The sequence below is a fragment of the Equus przewalskii genome, chromosome 3 (genome assembly GCF_037783145.1).
Source record: "Equus przewalskii isolate Varuska chromosome 3, EquPr2, whole genome shotgun sequence".
Classification (NCBI taxonomy): Eukaryota; Metazoa; Chordata; class Mammalia; order Perissodactyla; family Equidae; genus Equus; species Equus przewalskii.
In genome coordinates this window covers 116,829,633-116,848,364 of record NC_091833.1, presented here as the reverse complement: position 1 = coordinate 116,848,364, position 18,732 = coordinate 116,829,633, and the positions used below count along the sequence as shown (strand labels likewise).

The 18,732-nt window shown below is 52.8% G+C and overlaps 1 protein-coding gene across 6 annotated transcripts in view; it reads left to right on the top strand.

Moving 5' to 3' along the window:
- Positions 1-18,732, top strand: part of RGS12 (regulator of G protein signaling 12) — a 132,766-nt gene that overhangs the window by 102,653 nt on the left and 11,381 nt on the right. For 4 of the 6 annotated variants that reach the window (XM_070613442.1, XM_070613444.1, XM_070613445.1 and 1 more), the window contains 12 exons: positions 4,066-4,235; positions 4,792-4,884; positions 5,854-5,997; positions 6,840-7,019; positions 7,339-7,492; positions 9,541-9,617; positions 11,900-12,094; positions 12,450-12,523; positions 13,036-13,162; positions 15,715-15,811; positions 17,527-17,606; positions 17,986-18,139. In XM_070613442.1, the coding sequence (XP_070469543.1) occupies positions 4,066-4,235; positions 4,792-4,884; positions 5,854-5,997; positions 6,840-7,019; positions 7,339-7,492; positions 9,541-9,617; positions 11,900-12,094; positions 12,450-12,523; positions 13,036-13,162; positions 15,715-15,811; positions 17,527-17,606; positions 17,986-18,139 (1,545 nt within the window). The remainder of the gene's footprint in view (positions 1-4,065; positions 4,236-4,791; positions 4,885-5,853; positions 5,998-6,839; positions 7,020-7,338; positions 7,493-9,540; positions 9,618-11,899; positions 12,095-12,449; positions 12,524-13,035; positions 13,163-15,714; positions 15,812-17,526; positions 17,607-17,985; positions 18,140-18,732) is intronic. The other 2 variants (XR_011538379.1, XM_070613443.1) reach the window with 1 other exon arrangement.

Below are 18,732 nucleotides of genomic sequence, written 5' to 3'. Positions count from 1 at the left end.
TTAGTACTTGCCAAGTCTTATAAAGATGAGTTTAGTCAATAGATGGGTCATCTTTCACTTAAAATTTATATTCAATCAGCATTCATTCATTCTGGAAATACATAGCACCCCTCAGCCCTGCGCTGGGGGAAGATCCAAGAACCACACGTTGAGGCACCGCCATAGATGAGGAAGTAGGTTGGAGGTGGGAAGTGCTGAGGAGCAGCCGGCTGGCTGGGAGGGAGGAGGCAGAGCCGACAGTCTCGCCTCCTTGTGGCCCTACCTGCGCTGGTGGCAAGGGAGGCAGACACTCTAAATCCCTCTGCTTGTTGCATTGTTGGAATCCAAATGCCTTTATTTGAGAAGTAAAAGCTGCAACCCCCTTGGTGGGGCTCAGCTGCTCTGCTGCGGGTTGTGATCAGTCTTCTTTGCCTCCCCTGCCCTCAGGAACCAGGCCACCAGCACCTCAGCTGGGCCTTCGCCTGGGCAGAGCTCAGGACCTCCCTCTACATGCAGCCAAAGGACCTGTGAAGCATGAAAGTCTGTTCTTAACATTCTGTTGTTTCTCTCTCCTGTTCCTCCGCACGTAGCCCCCAAGGCCCAGCCACGGCCATGAGCCGTGTTTCTTCTGCCACAGGGCCTTTGCGTCTGCTTGTCCCTCTACAAAAGGCTTTTCTTACTTCCCTAAGGTCAACTTCTGTTCATCTCTCAGTTCAGCCTGTATTGCCTCAAGGATAAAAAGCTGGGTAAAGAATGTTTTGGTGCTTATACTTTATAGAGTGTTTAAAAAATAGATTATTTCATTTTGTGAGGACCACCTCATTTATTAACAAAATGTAGCAGGAGAGCACCTCTTTGCTCAGACCCTACTGCTTGTGCTATTGGCCAGTTAGGGAGGTGCAAAGTGGCTCATGGTTTGAGTTCACCTTTAGCTCATTGTAGATGAAGCCGAACAAGTCTCCATGTGGTTAGGAGCCCTTTCAAGCCCCCACTTAGTGACTGTCCATATTCTTCTTTGCTTGGTTCATCTTTTTCTTATTGATGTATATGTGCTCTTAAAAAACAAGGTTAGTTCTTTGTGTAGTGTGTTACATATATTTTCCCACAGTTTCCCATTTGTCTTTTGACTTAACCTATGGTGTTTTTTACATACAGAGATTTCATTTTGTTGATTTTACTGAGGTATAGTTGACGCGCGATGTGTCAGCCTCAGGTGGACAGCATAATGGTTTGGTGTTTGTCTGTGCTGTGCAGTGATCACAGTCGGTCTAGTTAAAATCTGTCACCAAACATAGTTACAGAAGTTTTTTCCTTGTGAGAACTTTTAAGAGCTCCTTTCTCAGCGCTTTCAAGTACACAGCACAGTGTTACTAACTGTCGCTGCCTAGCTGGATACGCCGTCCCCAGCACTTCCTTCTCCTGCAACTGGGTGTCTGTACCTTCTGACCCCTTCGCCCCTTTCGCAACCCGCCTCTGGAACCACACTCTGGTCACACATCCAGAGATTCTAAATGCGTCGTCTGTTATGTCAATATTGTCTTTTATGGCTCTGGACTTGTGTCTTCTGGCTCTCCTCACTCAGATATTTCCAAAAATTATCCCATGCTTTTTTCTAGTATTTCTCTACTTTCATTTTTTACGTTTATATCTTTCCTCCATGTGGGATTTATTTCAGCGTGTCTTGGAAGGGCTCCAGTTTGTTTTTCAGATGGTTGTCCAGTTGCCCCTCTCCCACTTATTGAGTACCCCATTTGTGTTCAGTCCCAGTGGGGCGTCTGTTTCTGCACCCACCAGCACCATCGACCCAGCTGTTTAGGACGTGCATTTGGGCTGTGGTGTAATGTTAGGTGGGACTGGCCCCGCCTCGTTGCTCTGTTTTGTTTTGTTTTTGCAGCATTTCGTGTTTAGTTTTCTGTGGGAACTTTTACACTCAGCGTGTTTAGTTCTAATAAAGCATTTATTGGGAAGTCCATTGGAATTACGAGTTAATTCAGAGAGAATTAACATCTGGTGGTTAGCCCTCAATGCTCTAGTTACTGGACACAAATCCAACCTAAAGAGCTGGGCCTCCTCCAGGACCCCAGGCCCAGAGAGAGAGTGCGTGCATGTGTGGGTGCACAGACGACTGTGTCCCCTACATCGCATCCACGTCAAAGGGAGCTTCACATGGGAGTGTTGGATGTTGGGATTCTTAAGCAAGGCGTTCCTAGATGGTTCCTTCTGCATGACGCAGAGCTGCTGAGTTCTCCGGGAGCCTCACACGGACCTCGTCCCGCCGCTTGCCCGCTGGCCGTGCCGCTGTAGGTGCTCAGCAGTGGCGTGTGTTTGTGGCGAGCTGTGCGTCCCGGCTGAGCTCAGAGTCAGAGCCTTCCCTTCCGCCTGCAGTGAGCACTGGGGGCAGATTCTGTCATGGGAATTCAGCTCAAAATAACAGATACAGCAGGGGGGATTCTCAGGAGCCTCAAAGAAAGTTAAAATTGTCCTTCTCTGATCTTATATACCTTCTGAATTTTATTTTGATTTTTTTCTCTAGCAGTTTATTTGATTACCCTTTGACTTTCTATTTTTCTTTTCTTTCCTAACCTAAATACGTTTTGAGCTTTGAAGTGTTTCTGCCCAAAGTGGATTTTAATTACCATACAGATCCACTTTGATCATTCCTGGCTTTGCTTTCTCGGCCCCTAAAAGTTCCCTCTCTCTAGACTCATGGGGTCTGTGCCATGGCCTCTGCCCACAGTTCTCAGCATGTCTGTGGACGAGGGCTAGTGGAAAGGTTGGCGTCGCCTCAGCCCCATCAGGGATTTATCCTGCTGCACTGACTCCCCTTACCGCCTCCTCCCACCGCTGGCCCCTCAGCACTGATAGGGCGCATTTTAAATGGTCGGCCTAGAGCTGAGCCAGTTAACTCGTCCACTTGGCTCCTCACCACGACCAGCCCAGGTGGCCTATCAAGCACAAGTGACTGGGCACAGCGGGCAGTGGGACAGATGGAAGAGTGACATGAGAGCATTATGACGAATAATATTTCCTGAGCTGGCTTTGCTCCCCAAAGCCGTGGTGTCGGGCCAGACCCACAGCCTCCCGCCCACACAGGTGTGGTGATTCCCCTGTCCCGTGTTGTCTGTGGTCAGCAGGCTGTGGCTTGGCCCGAGGTCTTCTTCATTTTAGGACCAGGGGAGAGAACAGCCCCGGGTGGGACTTCTCCACAAGGGGGATGTTCATGGCAGAATGTGTCACTGCTGCTGCCCTCGGCTGGCCTGTGCCCCTCACTCTCAGGTCTCACTGGCCTGGCTGCCCACGCGGGGCCTGGGGGATCACGGCACTGTTCATGCCTGGTGGGCAGGGTGACATGGGCTTTCCCCAGCGCCTCCCCTTCTCTTTGTGGAGGGAAACGGTTTATTCCAGAGCTTACCTTAAAGACAACAGGAACAAGGCTATTTAGTGTGGTTTTGTGGACAGCTCAGGAACAGACCTCCTAGGGTACGTGTAATGTTTTCCACATTGGGGTGGCCTGGACGCGACTTGTCACACTAACGTGTTTGCTTAAATACTCCCTTTTGGACATGATGCCTAAACATTTTGTATGGAGAGTAGCCCACATGCAGAGAAGTGTACAAGTGTGAGTCTCACGTGGTGGATATTCCCATCAAGGTGGAGAGCAGTGTCCCTAGGTCCTGGAGCCCCCCTCTGCCCACCCCATGGGTGCCCCGGCCCTGACTTCCAACACCTCCCCGAATCTCACAGATGGAATCGCTCAGGAGCACTGGTTGCATGCTCGACTTCTGCTCAGCAGTGGATTTGTGATGAGCATCCTTGTCGTGTGTGGTCGTAGTCATCCGTTCTTACTGCTCTGCACGTGTGCCTGTGACTGCATGAGGATGGGGTTTAGTCTTGTTCCATACTCTGTCCTCTGTACCTACAACAGCTGGGCACTTTGCAGGCACTTAGTGCATTTTGTGGACAGAATGCATGTTTTGGGGAGGACACCTTGGTGAGAGCCTGGTCGCCTCTGCAAGGCCGGGCTGAGCACTGCTGGGCAGGAGTGGAGGACACACATGGAAGTGAGGTCTGTGCTGGTCCCTGCAGAGCTGAACGGTGCCGACCTGAAGGACTGCGTGAGCAACCACAGTCTGAGCAGCAATGCCAGCCTCCCCAGTGTGCAGAGCTGCAGGCGCCTGCGTGAGAGGAGGGTTGCCAGCTGGGCTGTGTCGTTTGAGCGTCTTCTGCAGGATCCTCTTGGTGTTCGATACTTCTCTGTGAGTAGGGTGGGACAGCGGGGCCCGGAGGCTGTCTGTACCCCACACGGGGCTCCTTGAGCAAGCTTCATTGCCCAGGCCTCGGCTCAGGCTGTGAGGACAGTGGGGTCGTGGGTCACCACGCAAGCCCTGAGCAGCTCCACCGTAGATGTCTCTTCCTCCTATACCTGCTCCTCGCACTCGGGGCTCAGGGGGTCAGGGGAGCCTCAGCTCACTCCGGGCTTGGCTCTCTGCCGGAAAGCTCTCTGCCGCCAGGAGCATTGGAGCTTCTTGTAAATGCCAAGTCCAGCTATTAGAAAGGGATGTTCAGCTCTTAAGAAAACAGCTGTGAACCCCGAGGTGGTCCTTAAAGTGTAGGCAGCTTTTAAGTTTATCTTTCACGGCCCTCCAGGAAATTCTGGAGAGGTGCTTATAACCCCCTGTGAAAGGTAAAAATAAGGAAAAAACAGGAATGAAGAAACAGTCCAACCTCAAGAGGAGGGCAGGTCCCGTAGTAACCAGTGACGTATCTTTTCTTGACCATTGTGTGAAGGTTAATTGACCATGTTTTTCTTAGGATTTTCTAAGGAAAGAATTCAGTGAAGAAAACATTTTATTCTGGCAGGCCTGTGAATATTTTAATCATGTGCCTGCACACGACAAAAAAGAGGTAAGTGTCTTCCCGCCTCAGAAGTGGGATGGTTAGAGAGGATGATTTCACCGTGGGGTAACATCTGGCACAGTCTGAAAGGTCCACGTGAAAATAGTTCACGTTATTTAAAAAAACATTTCTTTTTCAGAGTAAATTTCTTAATATATGTAATATTTAATTTTGCCTAAACATATTTGCATAAATGCATTTTGCAGTAAAACTTTCATCAGCAGACATGCTGCCACTCAGTGTATGGAAAGAGTAATTTAAAAGAAAATCCAGGGGCTGGCCCAGTGGTGTAGTGGTTAAGTTTGGCGTGCTCTGCTTTGGCGACCTGGGTTCGTGGATTTGGATCCCAGGCGCAGACCTACACCACTCATCAGCCGTGCTGTGGCAGTGAAGATTGGCACAAATGTTAGCTCAGGGCTAATCTTCCTCAGCAAAAAAAGAAAAAAAGAGAAAATCCAGGGCAGAAGAGCATCCTAAGAATATCCATTTGTATAGCTCCACCTCATGTGCTGCACCTGAGGGGCAAACAAGCCCCTGGCATGGTCCCGGTCCATGATCTGCTCAAAGGCAGCCTTTGGCCCACCCCCCCCATCACAGGCAAGGCCTCTCATCAGCCTGTCACGCTCTGCACGGCACGAACTGAGTTCCCACCTTACTAAAACGATGTTGCATAAAGCAGCACACGTGGACACTGCGCACACAGGCCCCTGTGGCGGCAGGTTTGCCCGGAGTCTTTGAAACATTTAAATTGCCCACTGAAAAAATGAGGGAGGAGCTGATTCAGCAGAAAGTTTCATACAAGCTCATACTTTTATTTATTTATTCAAGCAAGAAATATTTATGGGGCCCTGAGAAAATGTATCTCCAGTGCCTGGAACTGTGTCAGGCATTTGGAATACAGCAGTGAACCAAGCAGAAAATGCGCACGTGGCAGGAGCCTGTGGTCTGCGTGTCCTGCTCATTCACATGTTCTGTCAGCTTTCCTACAGGGCCCGTGAAATTTTCAGTAAGTTCCTGTGCAGCAAAGCCACCACTCCAGTCAACATTGACAGCCAGGCCCAGCTGGCAGATGACATTCTCAGCGCCCCTCACCCCGACATGTTCAAGGAGCAGCAGCTCCAGGTGACTGTCTGTGCCTCAGTTTCCCACAGGGACTCCTAGCCAGGGCATGGAGTAGGGGACTCACATCTGAGAGAGCATGCTCCCAAGCAGGCCGCCAGATGGGGAGGAGAGTTGCTGGTCAGCATAGAGGCGGGTAAAAGGCAGCCCGTCTTACCCACTGGGCTTCGGTCTCAGAGCAAGGCAGGTGGAGCCTGAGGACTGCAGTTGGGCTGTGAACCAGGAAGACCTGGCCCCTTCCACCTGTCTGTCTGCACTTTTATATACGCGCCTGTGTGACCTCTCAGACCCACGGGTGCTGACAGAGATAGATGTTTGGATTTTTTTCGATTTGGGGACATCCTGTGATAAAAAGTGTGCATTGGAGCTGATGTTATTTAGAGCATGTGTCCCACTGGCCTTCTCAGAGATTCCTTCTGTTGCTAAGTCGTAGGAATAATGTGAAAAAAACAAAACAGAGGAAGGTATTTTCAAGGCAGTTCTCACTTCCTTTAGATTTTCAGTTGCTTTTGGTTTCATTCTTATTTAACGAAGTAAAGATTCTCCAAGATTGCGTGTTGGCTGTCCTGAGTCTACTGTGGTGCTGGCTTTATAGACGTTGTTGGAATTTGCTGATTCTCAGTGTGATAATTGAAAAGCTGGTGTGTCATGAAAAAGAGCATTTGGATGTAAAGGCACACTGGGAACTGATTCTGAGCGCTCTGGGGCGGGGCTGGGGGTGCTGAAATGATGTCCTTTCAGAATAGGACCACTTGGTGTCTGCGGTCCCCCACGCAACCTTGCACCTTCAGGGCTGAGGATTCTAGCTACTTCAGTAACTAAGCTGTGTTGCACTTACTCTTCAGATTTTCAATCTGATGAAGTTTGATAGCTACACTCGCTTTCTGAAGTCCCAGCTGTACCAAGAATGCATCCTGGCGGAGGTGGAAGGCCGCTCTCTCCCTGACTCGCAGCAGGTCCCCAGCAGCCCGGCCTCCAAGCACAGCATCAGCTCAGACCACTCCAACGTGTCCACGCCAAAAAAGGTGCTCAGCCCCGTGTGCTCGTCTCACCAGAGGAAAGCTATCTACAGGAAAGGAAAACAAGCGCCTGAGTCAGTTTATCTTCTCGCTCACCGTGAGCAAAAGGCGCTGTGGGACTCCGACCTTCTAGGACGTGTCTTAAGCTGGGGCTCTACCTGGGGGGGGATGTCCCGCTGCTGTCAGGGCTGCGCCCTCCGGCCTTGTAGGATCTGTGCCATCCCATAGAGTGTTTACCTTCACATCTTACCTCAACTTCCTTTTGCGGTTAATGTAATGTTAATAACTTCACATTATTTTACCAACATTTTCTATCTGATGACAGTTGAGTGGAAAATCAAAATCAGGAAGATCCCTGAATGAAGAACTGGGGGATGAGGACAGTGAGAAGAAACGAAAAGGAGCCTTCTTCTCTTGGTCAAGGACCAGGAGCACTGGGCGGTCCCAGAAGAAGAAGGACCACAGCGACCATCCAAATGGTGAGCGGCTTGCGGATGGGGCGGGCTGGGAGCCTGGCCGAGGCTGCAGTCCTCCAGGGCAGGGTGGCGTGAGGACGCTTCGGGGACCTAGTGGGGAAATGGAGTGCTGTGTTTGTGAGCGTGGCCTGTAGGGGCAGGCCAGCCAGTGCAGAGCAGGGTGGCTGTAGGGTCTTCTGAAAAAGTGGGGAGGGAGCATTCCCACAGGGCCTGCAGGAGACCGAGCGTCTGCTGCTCTCCTCCACGCTTCTTGCTCCAGCACTCGTAGGTACTCTTGGTAGAAAATATGGAAAATACAACCAAGTAAAAAGAAGAAGTGTCCTGCCATCTGTCCACCCAGACAGCCTCTTGTTTTTCTGCCTAGGCTTTTCTCTAGGTATGTTAGGAATACATGAGCCTTTGTAATTTTTTTCTTTTGAAAATATAACAGCTCAGTTTGGGTCTCAAGCATTTTCAAAATTACAATTTTTTATTATTGTAAATCTTAAAGGTCAGTCGTTCTACATATTTTTTTCCTTGGTCTTTTTCTCATATGTAAGTGAGAAGATAGTGTGAGAGGGACAGGCTCATCCCCGGAGCCCGGATTAAGGGCCCCAGGGATCCTTTGCCAGCTGCTGACACCAGCTCAGATGGGTGCCGGCTGCTGGGAGGCGGCTCAAAGGGAACAGAACAGCCTTCAGATAAGGCAGAGAAAGATGGAAGCGTGTATACCAGGCACTGAAAAGCATAAGGGGGAAGGGTTTAGAAGGATTTTCTTCTCTAGAGATTTTCAAGACAGGGATTATTTTCCTGAAAGCTCCAGGCCTGTGGACCACAAGTTTAAATTGGGCAGTGACCCTCATGGAGAGCGCACAGGCAGGAAGCACCTGAGGGAGGAAGGAGGGGGCAGGAGCAGCTCCCCAGACGTGGCCTGTGCTGTGCCGAGTGGTTTAGATAGTGTATATTTCATCTCCTCTTCAGAGCAGCCTGCAAAGTAGGTCTTTTCATGCCCATTTTACAGACAGCGGCTTAGGAAGGCTCTGGGCCTGGTGTCAGTGGCCCCACGCTCCGGGGTCATGCTGCGGACAACTGACGCAGGTGTTCTTTCAAAAGGAAAGGCAGAGTTGCAGAGCTCACTTAGTGAGAGACCGCGCAGGGACGGGAGCAGGGTTATTGACTGCGGCACCGGGAGATGGGAGAGTGATCACCTCATACAGTCTGTCCCCCTGAGCAAGACCCCAGGAGGCTGGGGTCCCCATACTTGGCAGATCTTTAGAGAGCCATCTGGAAAGGGCTTTCGATCCTCAATCCTGATTCCAGGGCGTTCCCTAGGAACTCTGGCTTGGTTGCGTGGGAATTGCTTTTAGAAGGTGGGCCAGTGGTTCTGGAGGTCAGTGGGACCTGGGATGGGGTGTGTTATGACACCCCCTCGGTGGCCCCAGGGCCCCTGCGCAGCAGCCTGACTGGGGAGTAGATGGTGTTGTAAACGGACCTTTCTGCATCAGAGTCTCATGATCTTGAGATTAGCCTCGGACTGCGGTCAGCTCAGTCGGTGACCGCGGGTGGTGGGATTGTCAGTGCGCGTTGGGACTCGGCAGGAAGATGTGAAAGGGCAGCTGCTGAGGCTCAGTAACCGCTGGATGCTCACTGCTGTCCACAGGGGACAGTTTCCAGGGAGGGCCAGCAGCCGCGTGGCGAGATGAAAATTCCAGATCAGATGAAGGGAAGGGAGGTCCTGCCTCAGGAGCACTTACTTGCACTTTGACCTGCTGTGAGACAGCAGGCACGCGGGGGGCGGCGGTGGCCCAGGACAGACCAGAGAGCAACGTCTCTGTGGCCTTGGCTCCTGGGCTCCAGCTGCGTGCTGAGCAGCCACTTCTGACTGTCTCGGTGAGGCGAGGTGGTGCCTCCGAAGGGCTTTTCCATGTCCGGCTTCTGTCCTTCCCATACGTCTGTTCAGCCTAAAGGGGTGGAGGTTGGGAAATATGACCAAATAAGTGGAGTTTCTGTATTAAGTGAGGAAAAGGGAAGCTGGCTGTTTGATTTTCTGTCATTGTGTTTCCTCCCTCAAGACCCCCTGCATGCCAACGGAGGCCTGGGCCGCAGGGAGTCACAGGGCTCCGTGTCCTCTGCGGGGAGCCTGGACCTGGTAAGTCACTGCCTGCCCCTTGTCCCAAAGGCCACAGCTGACTCGTGGAGCCCGTGTCCGTGTCTAGTCCCACGGGGCACGGGGCATGGCCAGGCCCTCCCCAGCCCTGGGTTCCTGGGACAGACAGGCAAGGAACCCTTTGAGAGATGGGGGAGGTGTGTTCCTTGAGTACTAAAAGTGTTTCTGGATTTATTTTTGACCTCTTTTTGTTCTCATTCAGTTCCCGTTGTTTTGCACTCCCCCTGACAGCCTGATGCTTTGTCCTTGTCTCAGCATCTGAATGCCCCTTAACTCAGACACCCCAGCGCCTGCTTCTGCAGTGGGACTGGATGAGGGGGCTCCTCCCACCAGGCCCTGGCCGCAGCGGCGGCGACCTGCATCTCGTCTCACTCTGTGCTCTCTTCTCACACTCTGCTAATCTGATTGTCTGCTTTCTTGTTCTGGAGCCATTTCCAATTAGTGAGCAGAGCAGGGAGGCACTAGGCAGGACCTACCAGCTTGTCAGCTCTTGTCTGATACCAAGGTTTTGGAAAACCTTGTTGTTGCCAGCATCCTAGTTGCTTGAAATTGTCAAGCAGCAGTTAATGTAGAATATTATTTCTTCTTCACTTATACCAAACAACAGTTAAAGCTGTAAGGGTTGCCATGTATCAGCTATTGCTGCTTAACAAACCACCCCAAACCCGTGGCTTAAAACAAAGGACTTTTATTCTTGCACTGTGTCTGTGGGCAGGGGATAGTTGAGGTCATTTTGTAATTAGTCTCCCACCTGCAAAGTGGTTTTCTGGAATAACATTTGGGTGAAAGAGATTTTCAGACTGTCAGGAGGAGATAGTGATGCTGAAGCAATAACAAGGCAAGTTGTCCATTAGAAGGATATCTGTAGGGGCTGTTTCTAGTGAGGAAATGGTATTGTGACTCAGAGACCCAGAGGAGGCATCCCAGGAGACACCTAGAAGTTGGCTGCAGGGTGCACTGCCACAGGCGGGGCCCACACGCTGCCCACTTAGGAGCCTCTGTATCTGAGCGTGGGTCCTGGTGCTGGGCGACATGCTAAAGAGCAGTTTCCTGAGCTCCTGCCTCAGTCCATGCGTAATGCAGGCAGTCGAATCACCAATGCTGCTGATCTGAAAAGGCTCAATCCCCGTGCTCCAGACCACCCTCAGCCCCTTCCTGCAGCTGTGTCGCCTCAGCACGGCAGCCCTAGCTGAGAGTCCTTGGGGGAGGCGGGCGGAGGAACTGGGCCACGTCCTTGCCCAGGCAGAGGGACTTAGCATTGTCTGGGCAGAAATGACAGGTCCTCGGCCAGCAGCCAAAGGAGGCCTGAGGCGAAGCTCCCACTGTGCCCCTTACAGCCCCGCCTGCCCTTCACCAGCTTCTCAGAATCTCCTGGTAGCCCCTCAGGGCATAGTTGCCTGCCTCTATGCAGGTGACTTTCTATCCATAAGTCCATTCCTCTCGGAGAGGCCTCTGGTCCTGGGAGGTCAGGTGGGAAAAGCCGGAAAGATGACAAGGAGCAGCAAGAGAACCAGCCAAGGTCCTCCCATACCAGGTTGGGCCTTGGGCCCCTCAGCGTGTGATCAGTCTGCCCCGTGGGTCCTCAGTCCCGCAGACATGAGAGGTGGGTGAAGGCAGCCCATGGTCACTGAGTGGCTTCAGTGGGCTCCACAGAATGGCTGCCTGCTTCCGGGTCAGGGAGGCCAGACCAGACTCCCGAAAACAACAACATGAAGGGCCCATCCTATTCTGCGAGGGAAAGCGAGTTAAGTCTGGCCCGTATAAATGTGTAGATTAAGAGATTGGAGGATAAGGTTGTGATTACAGTCGTGTGTCGCTTAACCACTGGGATACGTTCTGAGTGCTGTGTCGGTGGGCGATTTTGTCATTGTGTGAACATCACAGAGCGTCCTTACGCAAATCTAGACAGTAGAGGCTCCTACACACCTAGGCTACATGGTTCTAATCTCTATGGATCCACCGTTCATACTCGGTCCACTGTTGGCCGAAGTGTTAAGTGGCGCAAGACTGTACAGTGCCCATAGTTGAGAGAAGGACAGTTGCCTCCTGTGTTAACTCAGAAGTCTCAACAACTCAGTGGGCTTTTGTGCGTGGTACACTGTGTAGATTTATTGTAACATTTTTGCATTTACGGCGCTGAATGTGGGACAGTGAGATACACTGTCAGGCCTCCCTAAGCACGGGCAAGCTTGCGATGCCCTTCTTCGGGTGCCCGCACACTTCCCCGTAACGCCCGCGCCATGGCCTGTCTCCCTGCTCCCCAGTCGGAGGCCTGCAGGACCTCAGCACCCGAGAGGGACAAGGCCGCCAAGCACTGCTGTATCCAGCTCCCAGACGGGACGTCCTGCGTGGTGCTCGTCAAGGCGGGGCTGTCCATCAAAGAGGTCCTCTCCGGGCTCTGTGAGCGACACGGCATCAACGGGGCTGCTGTGGACCTCTTCCTGGTGGGCGGGGACAAGGTATGGGACTGGGAAGACCCTCAGGGCCCCTCCCATGGGGGAACCGCCCACTAGGGGAACCTGCCTGTTGCCCTGGCCTGTGTTCGGCCCTTGCAGTCGACTCTGCTCTGTGCTCCTTGTCTAAACAGTGTGTTTGATAGAGGCTGGTCCTGAGGGTTGAGTCAGGCCACACAGAGCCCTCTGCGTGCTAATGGTGGTTTGTTTAGAGCACAGCCTCCGCTGGGCAGGCTATTTTTGAAGCTGCTCCTTTGTTCCACACAGCTGTGTGCCCCGCTGTGCGCTGTGCAGCGTGTCGGGGGTGCTCGCTGGCTCCCACTCTGAGTCGGTCTCTTTGTTCCTTTCATGTACTCCAAAGCCTCTGGTGCTGCATCAAGACAGTAGCATCTTGGAGTCTAGGGATCTGCGCCTAGAAAAACGTACTTTGTTTCGGTAAGAAAAATGCAATTGCCACGTTTGTGAGGTTGCTGGACGACTACCCCTGCCAGCCTCTGCTTACTGAGTAGATAGCAGCTGCTACGCGCTGGGCTGAGAAAGGGCTACCGACACCCTACTCATGAGGCTGGGGGGCGGCAGCTGCACACAGGCCCGGGAGCCCAAGGGGCCAGAGGGTCATTCTCCCCTCCTGCCCTATAGCCACAGCAGGACTGCACCCCAGGGGCGGTCAGACTGGATGGCAGAGCTGGCCATCCTGTGGAGAGGGGTCTTCTCTTTCCTGGGTGACAGCCCTGGCTCAGCTCCACACGAAACCTTAGAGAAGCCCCCTTAGGCCTTCTCGTGCCGAAGAAGGGGTTCCACAGCCAGACCCGGGCTGAGTGGGGTGAAGCCGAGGCGCTAAGGGCCATCCGTAGGGGCTGCACTGTTCTGCTCTTGCGACAGATATGTAGGTGAAAACTGACATTTATTTGTAGTAAAGATATTCATGTTTCTCCCCCTCCAAATAGGCTGGATCTGGTTCCAATTAATCGGTCAGTGGGACTCAAGGCCAAGCCCACCAAGCCCGTCACAGAAGTGCTGCGGCCCGTGGTGGCCAAATATGGCCTGCACCTGAGTGAGCTGGTGGCCAGGCTGGTGAGTGACTGGGGCCTGCATGCTCCAGCCTGCCTGCTGTGGCGCGTTGGCCTCTGCTTCTCCACAGAGCGGAGCTGCGGCGTCAGCAGTGGACACATACCTGTCTTCACTTTCTCGCATGGCGGGCCCTGGGTGGGGCCATGTCCCTCTGTCCCCGCCTTTCTCATGCTACTGAGTAGAAATGCTTGTTGTTTATACCTTGGTCATTCCCAAAAGGATCTGGGCTGATATTTGAGATGTGGTTTTGGTGCAGGGAAACCAAAATGAGAAACAAACAAGTCAAAAACCCCTGAAATATTGCTGCCATTTGCAATTCTGATCAGATAACAGAGTACCGGTGTCACCTAAGACCCACTGTGCTCGAGTCAATCGGCAGGCATTTTGCTGACTGCCTTATTAAATGCACACTCTCGTGTAAATGTCCTAATTCCCACTGACACTTTGTAGATTTAAAACATCTTTCTGGGGAACAGCCCTGTGGCAGCGGTTAAATGTGCATGTTCCGCTTTGGTGACCCGGGGTTTGCCGGTTTGGATCCTGGGTGCGGACATGGCACTGCTTGTCACGCCATGCTGTGGCAGGCATCCCACATATAAAGTGGAGGAACACGGGCACGGATGTTAGCTCAGGGCCAGTCTTCCTCAGCAAAAAGAGGAGGATTGGCAGATGTTAGCTCAGGGCTAATCTTCCTCAAAAAAAAAAAAGATGCAGTCTGTACAGAAACTGATATGTAATAATGTACAGCTGAAATTACACAATGTTATAAACCAGTATGACCTCAATAAAATAATTTAAAATAAAGAAAGAAAGAAAACATCCCTGTGGCATTTCCAAACGGGGCCTTTGGGTTATTGTGTGAACGGGTTAAGGAAGAAAACACTCTGGGACAGAAGGAAAACAGGTATTGGACGAGAGCAGAGTCCCTGTCCCAGAAACCAGGGAATGTTTTCGGGGTGATGTCTTGGGTCAGCAAGCTCAGATCACTGAGACCTCGTTGATGCTGGAGTCACTGCTGTGTTCCAGCATGTTCTATGTGTTTGCTTCGAAATGTCGTGATTTATGATACAGTGTTTGCCTCGTGTTCTCCTTCTTTAGAAAATAAACTTTATTAGAGCTATGATTTCAAGAATTTTTAGGATTTTAATTTTCTATGAAACGGGCCCCAAAATTGTTCAGGAGCTTTGAAGTGAACGAGAGGACCATGTCAAGTTGTTTACAGACATCAAGGGTAACCTGAAGCCCCGTCCCTCAGCTCAGCAGGGAGGGCCACTGTTCTGGAGTCCAGAATATGCCAGCTGGAGACGGACACGGCCTGAGTTCCATGTGGACCTCCCTGCTCTTACTCTGTGAGGTGCTAAGCAATTGCTTAATTCCCTGTGCCTCAGTTTCCCCAACTGTAAAATGGGGTTAGTCGTGGTCATGTACTTGTGAGGGTGCTGTGGGACTTCCAGTCCTGAAGGCCTGGCCGGTGGTGGTGGCTCATGCCCTGGTTAGCCGTGTTCCTGGCTGCCTAGGCCCTCCCCGGGAAGCGCAGCCGGCCGCCCCAGGGTTCCCGGCCAGGGAGAGTGGGGAGCCGGTTGGTTGTGGAGAGTTCTCGTGGGACGGCTTGTGCCGGGCCTGCTTTCCTTGGACCCCCCTGCTGACCCTCGTCAGTGAATGTGTGGCCCACCTAAGCCAGGAGTGTCGTGAGCGAGGCAGGACCCCGCCAGCCGTGGACCTGGCCTCACTCAGCCGGAGCTGCGGGGCCATGGGCCCTCCTTCAGGGAGTTGGCAGTCACTCTCCCTTGACGTTTGTCACTCTGATGGTTCTCCTGACTGACAGGGAATTTGAGAAGCCAAGCCACAAGTTCAGATTTCTTTTCTTAAACAGTGGTTGTGCCCTGAACAGCAAGATAGTCTCCCCAAGGAGGAGAGGGCAGGGCCTGAGTTCTGCATCCGAGGGTGCTGCCCTTGGGCCTCAGACCTACTCCCAGGATTGTCCACCTCTGCTTCCTTGTCTACAAAGGGGACAATTTGCTTTCAGCATTCGCCTTCTAATGGTGTTTGAGGGTCAGTGAGGTGGGTTTTCAGGTTCATCTCATCCAGGTTATGAGCAGTGTTGAGACATGCCACTTGACTGAATATTTAAAAACATGAAATTTGTGAACTGAGATGTTTGAACATTCATCCAGTGTTGTTCTTTCACACCTGGGTCTTCAATTCAGTGAATTGCAGGCCAGTGCTGTCGCTTGAGTGACAGCAGCAGCCCGCCTACACGGATTCCTCAGAGCGCCAGCCTCCCTGGCAGACCAGCCAGTGCTTGGAATCCTCATTATTCCATGTCAGGAGTCTGTGGCCAGCCCCAAGGCCTTCCTGTTGGGCCCATGCACGTTGGCTGGGCACCTCTGAAGTGCCCTCTGAGGCAGCCCTGCTGAGGTGACAGGACCCGGGGTCATCTGGTGTGTGACTCCATCAAGCCTGAGACTGTCTTGCTGTCAGCAGCTAGACCACGCACAGCTATTCCGGAGTTTCTGGTTTGGGTGAGTTACTCAGTGCACCATCTCTGTCTCTAGAGTGGAGAGAAAGAGCCACTGGACCTTGGTGCCCCCATCTCGAGTCTGGACGGACAGCGGGTCATCTTGGAGGAGAGGGACCCTTCCAGAGGGAAAGGTGAGTGAGGCCCTGGCGCTCCCCCACCTTCTGGCTTGAGCAGGCCCCTTCACTTTGCCTCCTGAGAGCCCCCGGCCCTGTTGCCCCTGGTCTCTGAGTGATACCACAGATGGCCTCACTTGGTCTCATGGGGCCTAGCGATGCCCCAGCCACGGCAGAGTTCATCCCTGACTGGGCATCTGAGGGGTCCTAGACTAGTCCAGCCCCTGACTGTGGGCTGGAGGGCCTGGGCTCAGGAGCACAGGGACCTCACTCTGGGAGCCATGCACCTCCTGATCAGTGGCACCTCCCTGAGCTGTCCTCTCAGCTGTAAGAAGGGGTGACAAGCCCTGCCGAGCCCCCCCAACCAAGGAATTGCTCCGAGTTCCCATCCTGCCCATGTGTCGAGAGCTTTAACTAGAGTGCTGTATTCCTGGGAGGCCTCACAATCCCTCTGCACGAGAGACACAGGCCCCTGGTGGCATCACTGCCTGGCCAGGCCCAGCTGTAGCTGAGACAGTGGACTGGGTGGCATCGGTGGTCCCATTGCTCCTTGCGTAGGGAACCCTTTCCTACATGCTGACTCGGCCACGACAGTCCTGTCCTCGGAATGCTGGTGTCCCCACAGCCTGGTGCCTGGCTTCAGGGCCAGCAGTGTGACAGCTGGGGCTCAGTAAAGTCCCTCGCACCTCACCCTAATGCCTTGGGGACCTGCGCTCCTCCTCAGGAGCACTCAGCCCCCTGCAGGCAGAGGGCAGTAGGAAGCATGCCTTCTGGAGGGAGGTTTCTGGAACCACCTACTGATTATCTGGGAGGAGATGGGTTTGTAAGGGGCTGCCTGAGGCGACTTCAGGCTGCCCCTTCCCTTTCCCAGCTTCGGCCCAGTGAGGGCTGTGGACCCGGTGATTTCTGAGGAATGGCTCAGCTCTGAAATATAGTGTGGGTCACTCGTCTGTCCCCTTGGGTGACCCAGGCCCCTTGGTCCCTCTGCCCTTGGGCTCCAGTGCCTGCTCCTCCTCCCCCCTGCTGCAGAGGAGAGGCCTTCCTGAGCCGTCCTTAGTTCTAGAGAATGCCGTGCACTCTTCTCTGGGCCTGGTAACCAAGCTGGGTGGGGGAGCGGCTGAGTGGGGTGCGGTTCCTGGCGTCTACCCCCCGGGTCTGACGAGGTTGCACCTTCTGGCCTGTCCATGTGCAGGTGAGTCTGCTGCTGGCGTTGCGGGCCAGTGCCCATGCGTGTTTGTAGAGCTGTTTACAGGCAGGAGTGCCGTGACTCCTCTAGTCGGTTCTGGGCCACAGAACTGGGCTTTGGGCTGCGAGTGCCCCCGAGGCCAGCTGCGGCCCTGACTTGGGGCAGGGGCCGTAATTGAAAATATGTAATAAATGTGAGACTCTTCCACTGCCTGGCGTATTTGTGCCAAATCATATGTGAAGTGAGCTTTTATTCACCACGCTTCCGAAAAGCCCTCCTCAGGAGCTCCGCAGTGACTGTGGAGTGCCCCCACCGTGCCTCCCCCACGCCCGGGTGCAAGACGCGGAGGGTGGAAGAGGGGGTCCTTCCTGTGTTTTGTCCCACGTGGGGCATTTCAGCTTGTTTGTGCATATTAGATAAGGGATAGCTAATGCCTTTGGCTTCTCCACAGCTTTGCTCTCAAAGACAATATGAACAGGATGATAGTTAAATGTTCGGATGGATTTGTGATTCAGTGTAATTATAAAGCTTATCTCATTATGTTCAGTATCCACAGATAAACAGAAAAGTGCAGCAGTCAAACAGAATATAGCTGTAAATGCCAGTTCCAGAAACCACTCGGCTACGGTAATTCCCCTCCGCCCTGTGCACGCGGTTTCCTGGCTCCTCGTGGGGCAGCGGGGGCTGGCCGGGCTCCGTGAGCCTGCTGGCGAGCCTGTCTGTGGGCTCTCTCTGATCGGGTTGGCCCTGCACCCACGGGCGGTTCTTCTCACGGTCCTTTCTGGCATCCACGCCCACCAACCTGTGAGTCGCCGGCCTTCTCCCCTGGGGGTGGGGGTGGTTGTGCTGCCATGCTCTTGGTGTTGTAATCTCTGTCATTGCGATGGGCATAAAGTCCCTATCAGTGCGATGTATATTTTAAGGACCTTTTTGTCTGTAACTGGTGGATTGTGTGTTGTCGTGTCTCTGAAATGTGAGTGGAACTCTGACTTTCCTTCTAATGCAGGGAGAGGAAAGAACACTAGGCAAGTCTAACTCTATTAAAATAAAAGGAGAAAATGGAAAAAATGCTAGGGATCCCCGGCTTTCAAAGAGAGAAGAATCTATTGCAAAGATTGGGAAAAAAAAATATCAGAAAATTAATTTGGACGAAGCAGAGGGTATGTGTACTTTTTAAAACTTCCACATTTTTCAGTGAATGTGATGTCCATTTTTCAGTACAGTCATTAGAACTTTCTCTGAGTTATTGACATCAGGTGACTATGATCCCTGTCACACTGAGAATGTGCTCCCCCCGTGTCAGTCTGTGGCTGTAGCTATAACTTTACTAAGACCCCAGTTTCAGACTGAGAGCCAGGCCCCTTAGGAGCTGCAGAGCACCCACGTTGGGCAGCAGCACGGTGGTCCTGGTCCGCCTGCTCCCTCTCTCTGTCTCCTCCTTACGACAGGTCCCCAGCTCAGACGGAGGCTCAGTGAGTGTTACAGGGTCCACATCCCTGAGGGTCCTCACCAGCGAGGCGGGTGGTGGGCGAGGAGGAGATGGGCCCGCTCGGGCCCTGGGTTTGCTGACCTCTGCTGGTCAGAGGCCCTGGGGGTGAGCTGCACTCCCCTGGGCCTGCAGGAGAAAGGAGGGATGCACGTAAGAGAGAGAGGGAGAGGTGAGAGAAATTTCTTTTTCTTCCAAAAGCTTGTAACAAAGAGAAGCATGAAAAGCAACTCAAAATTAACAGCTATTACTGTGAGTTGAATTTTA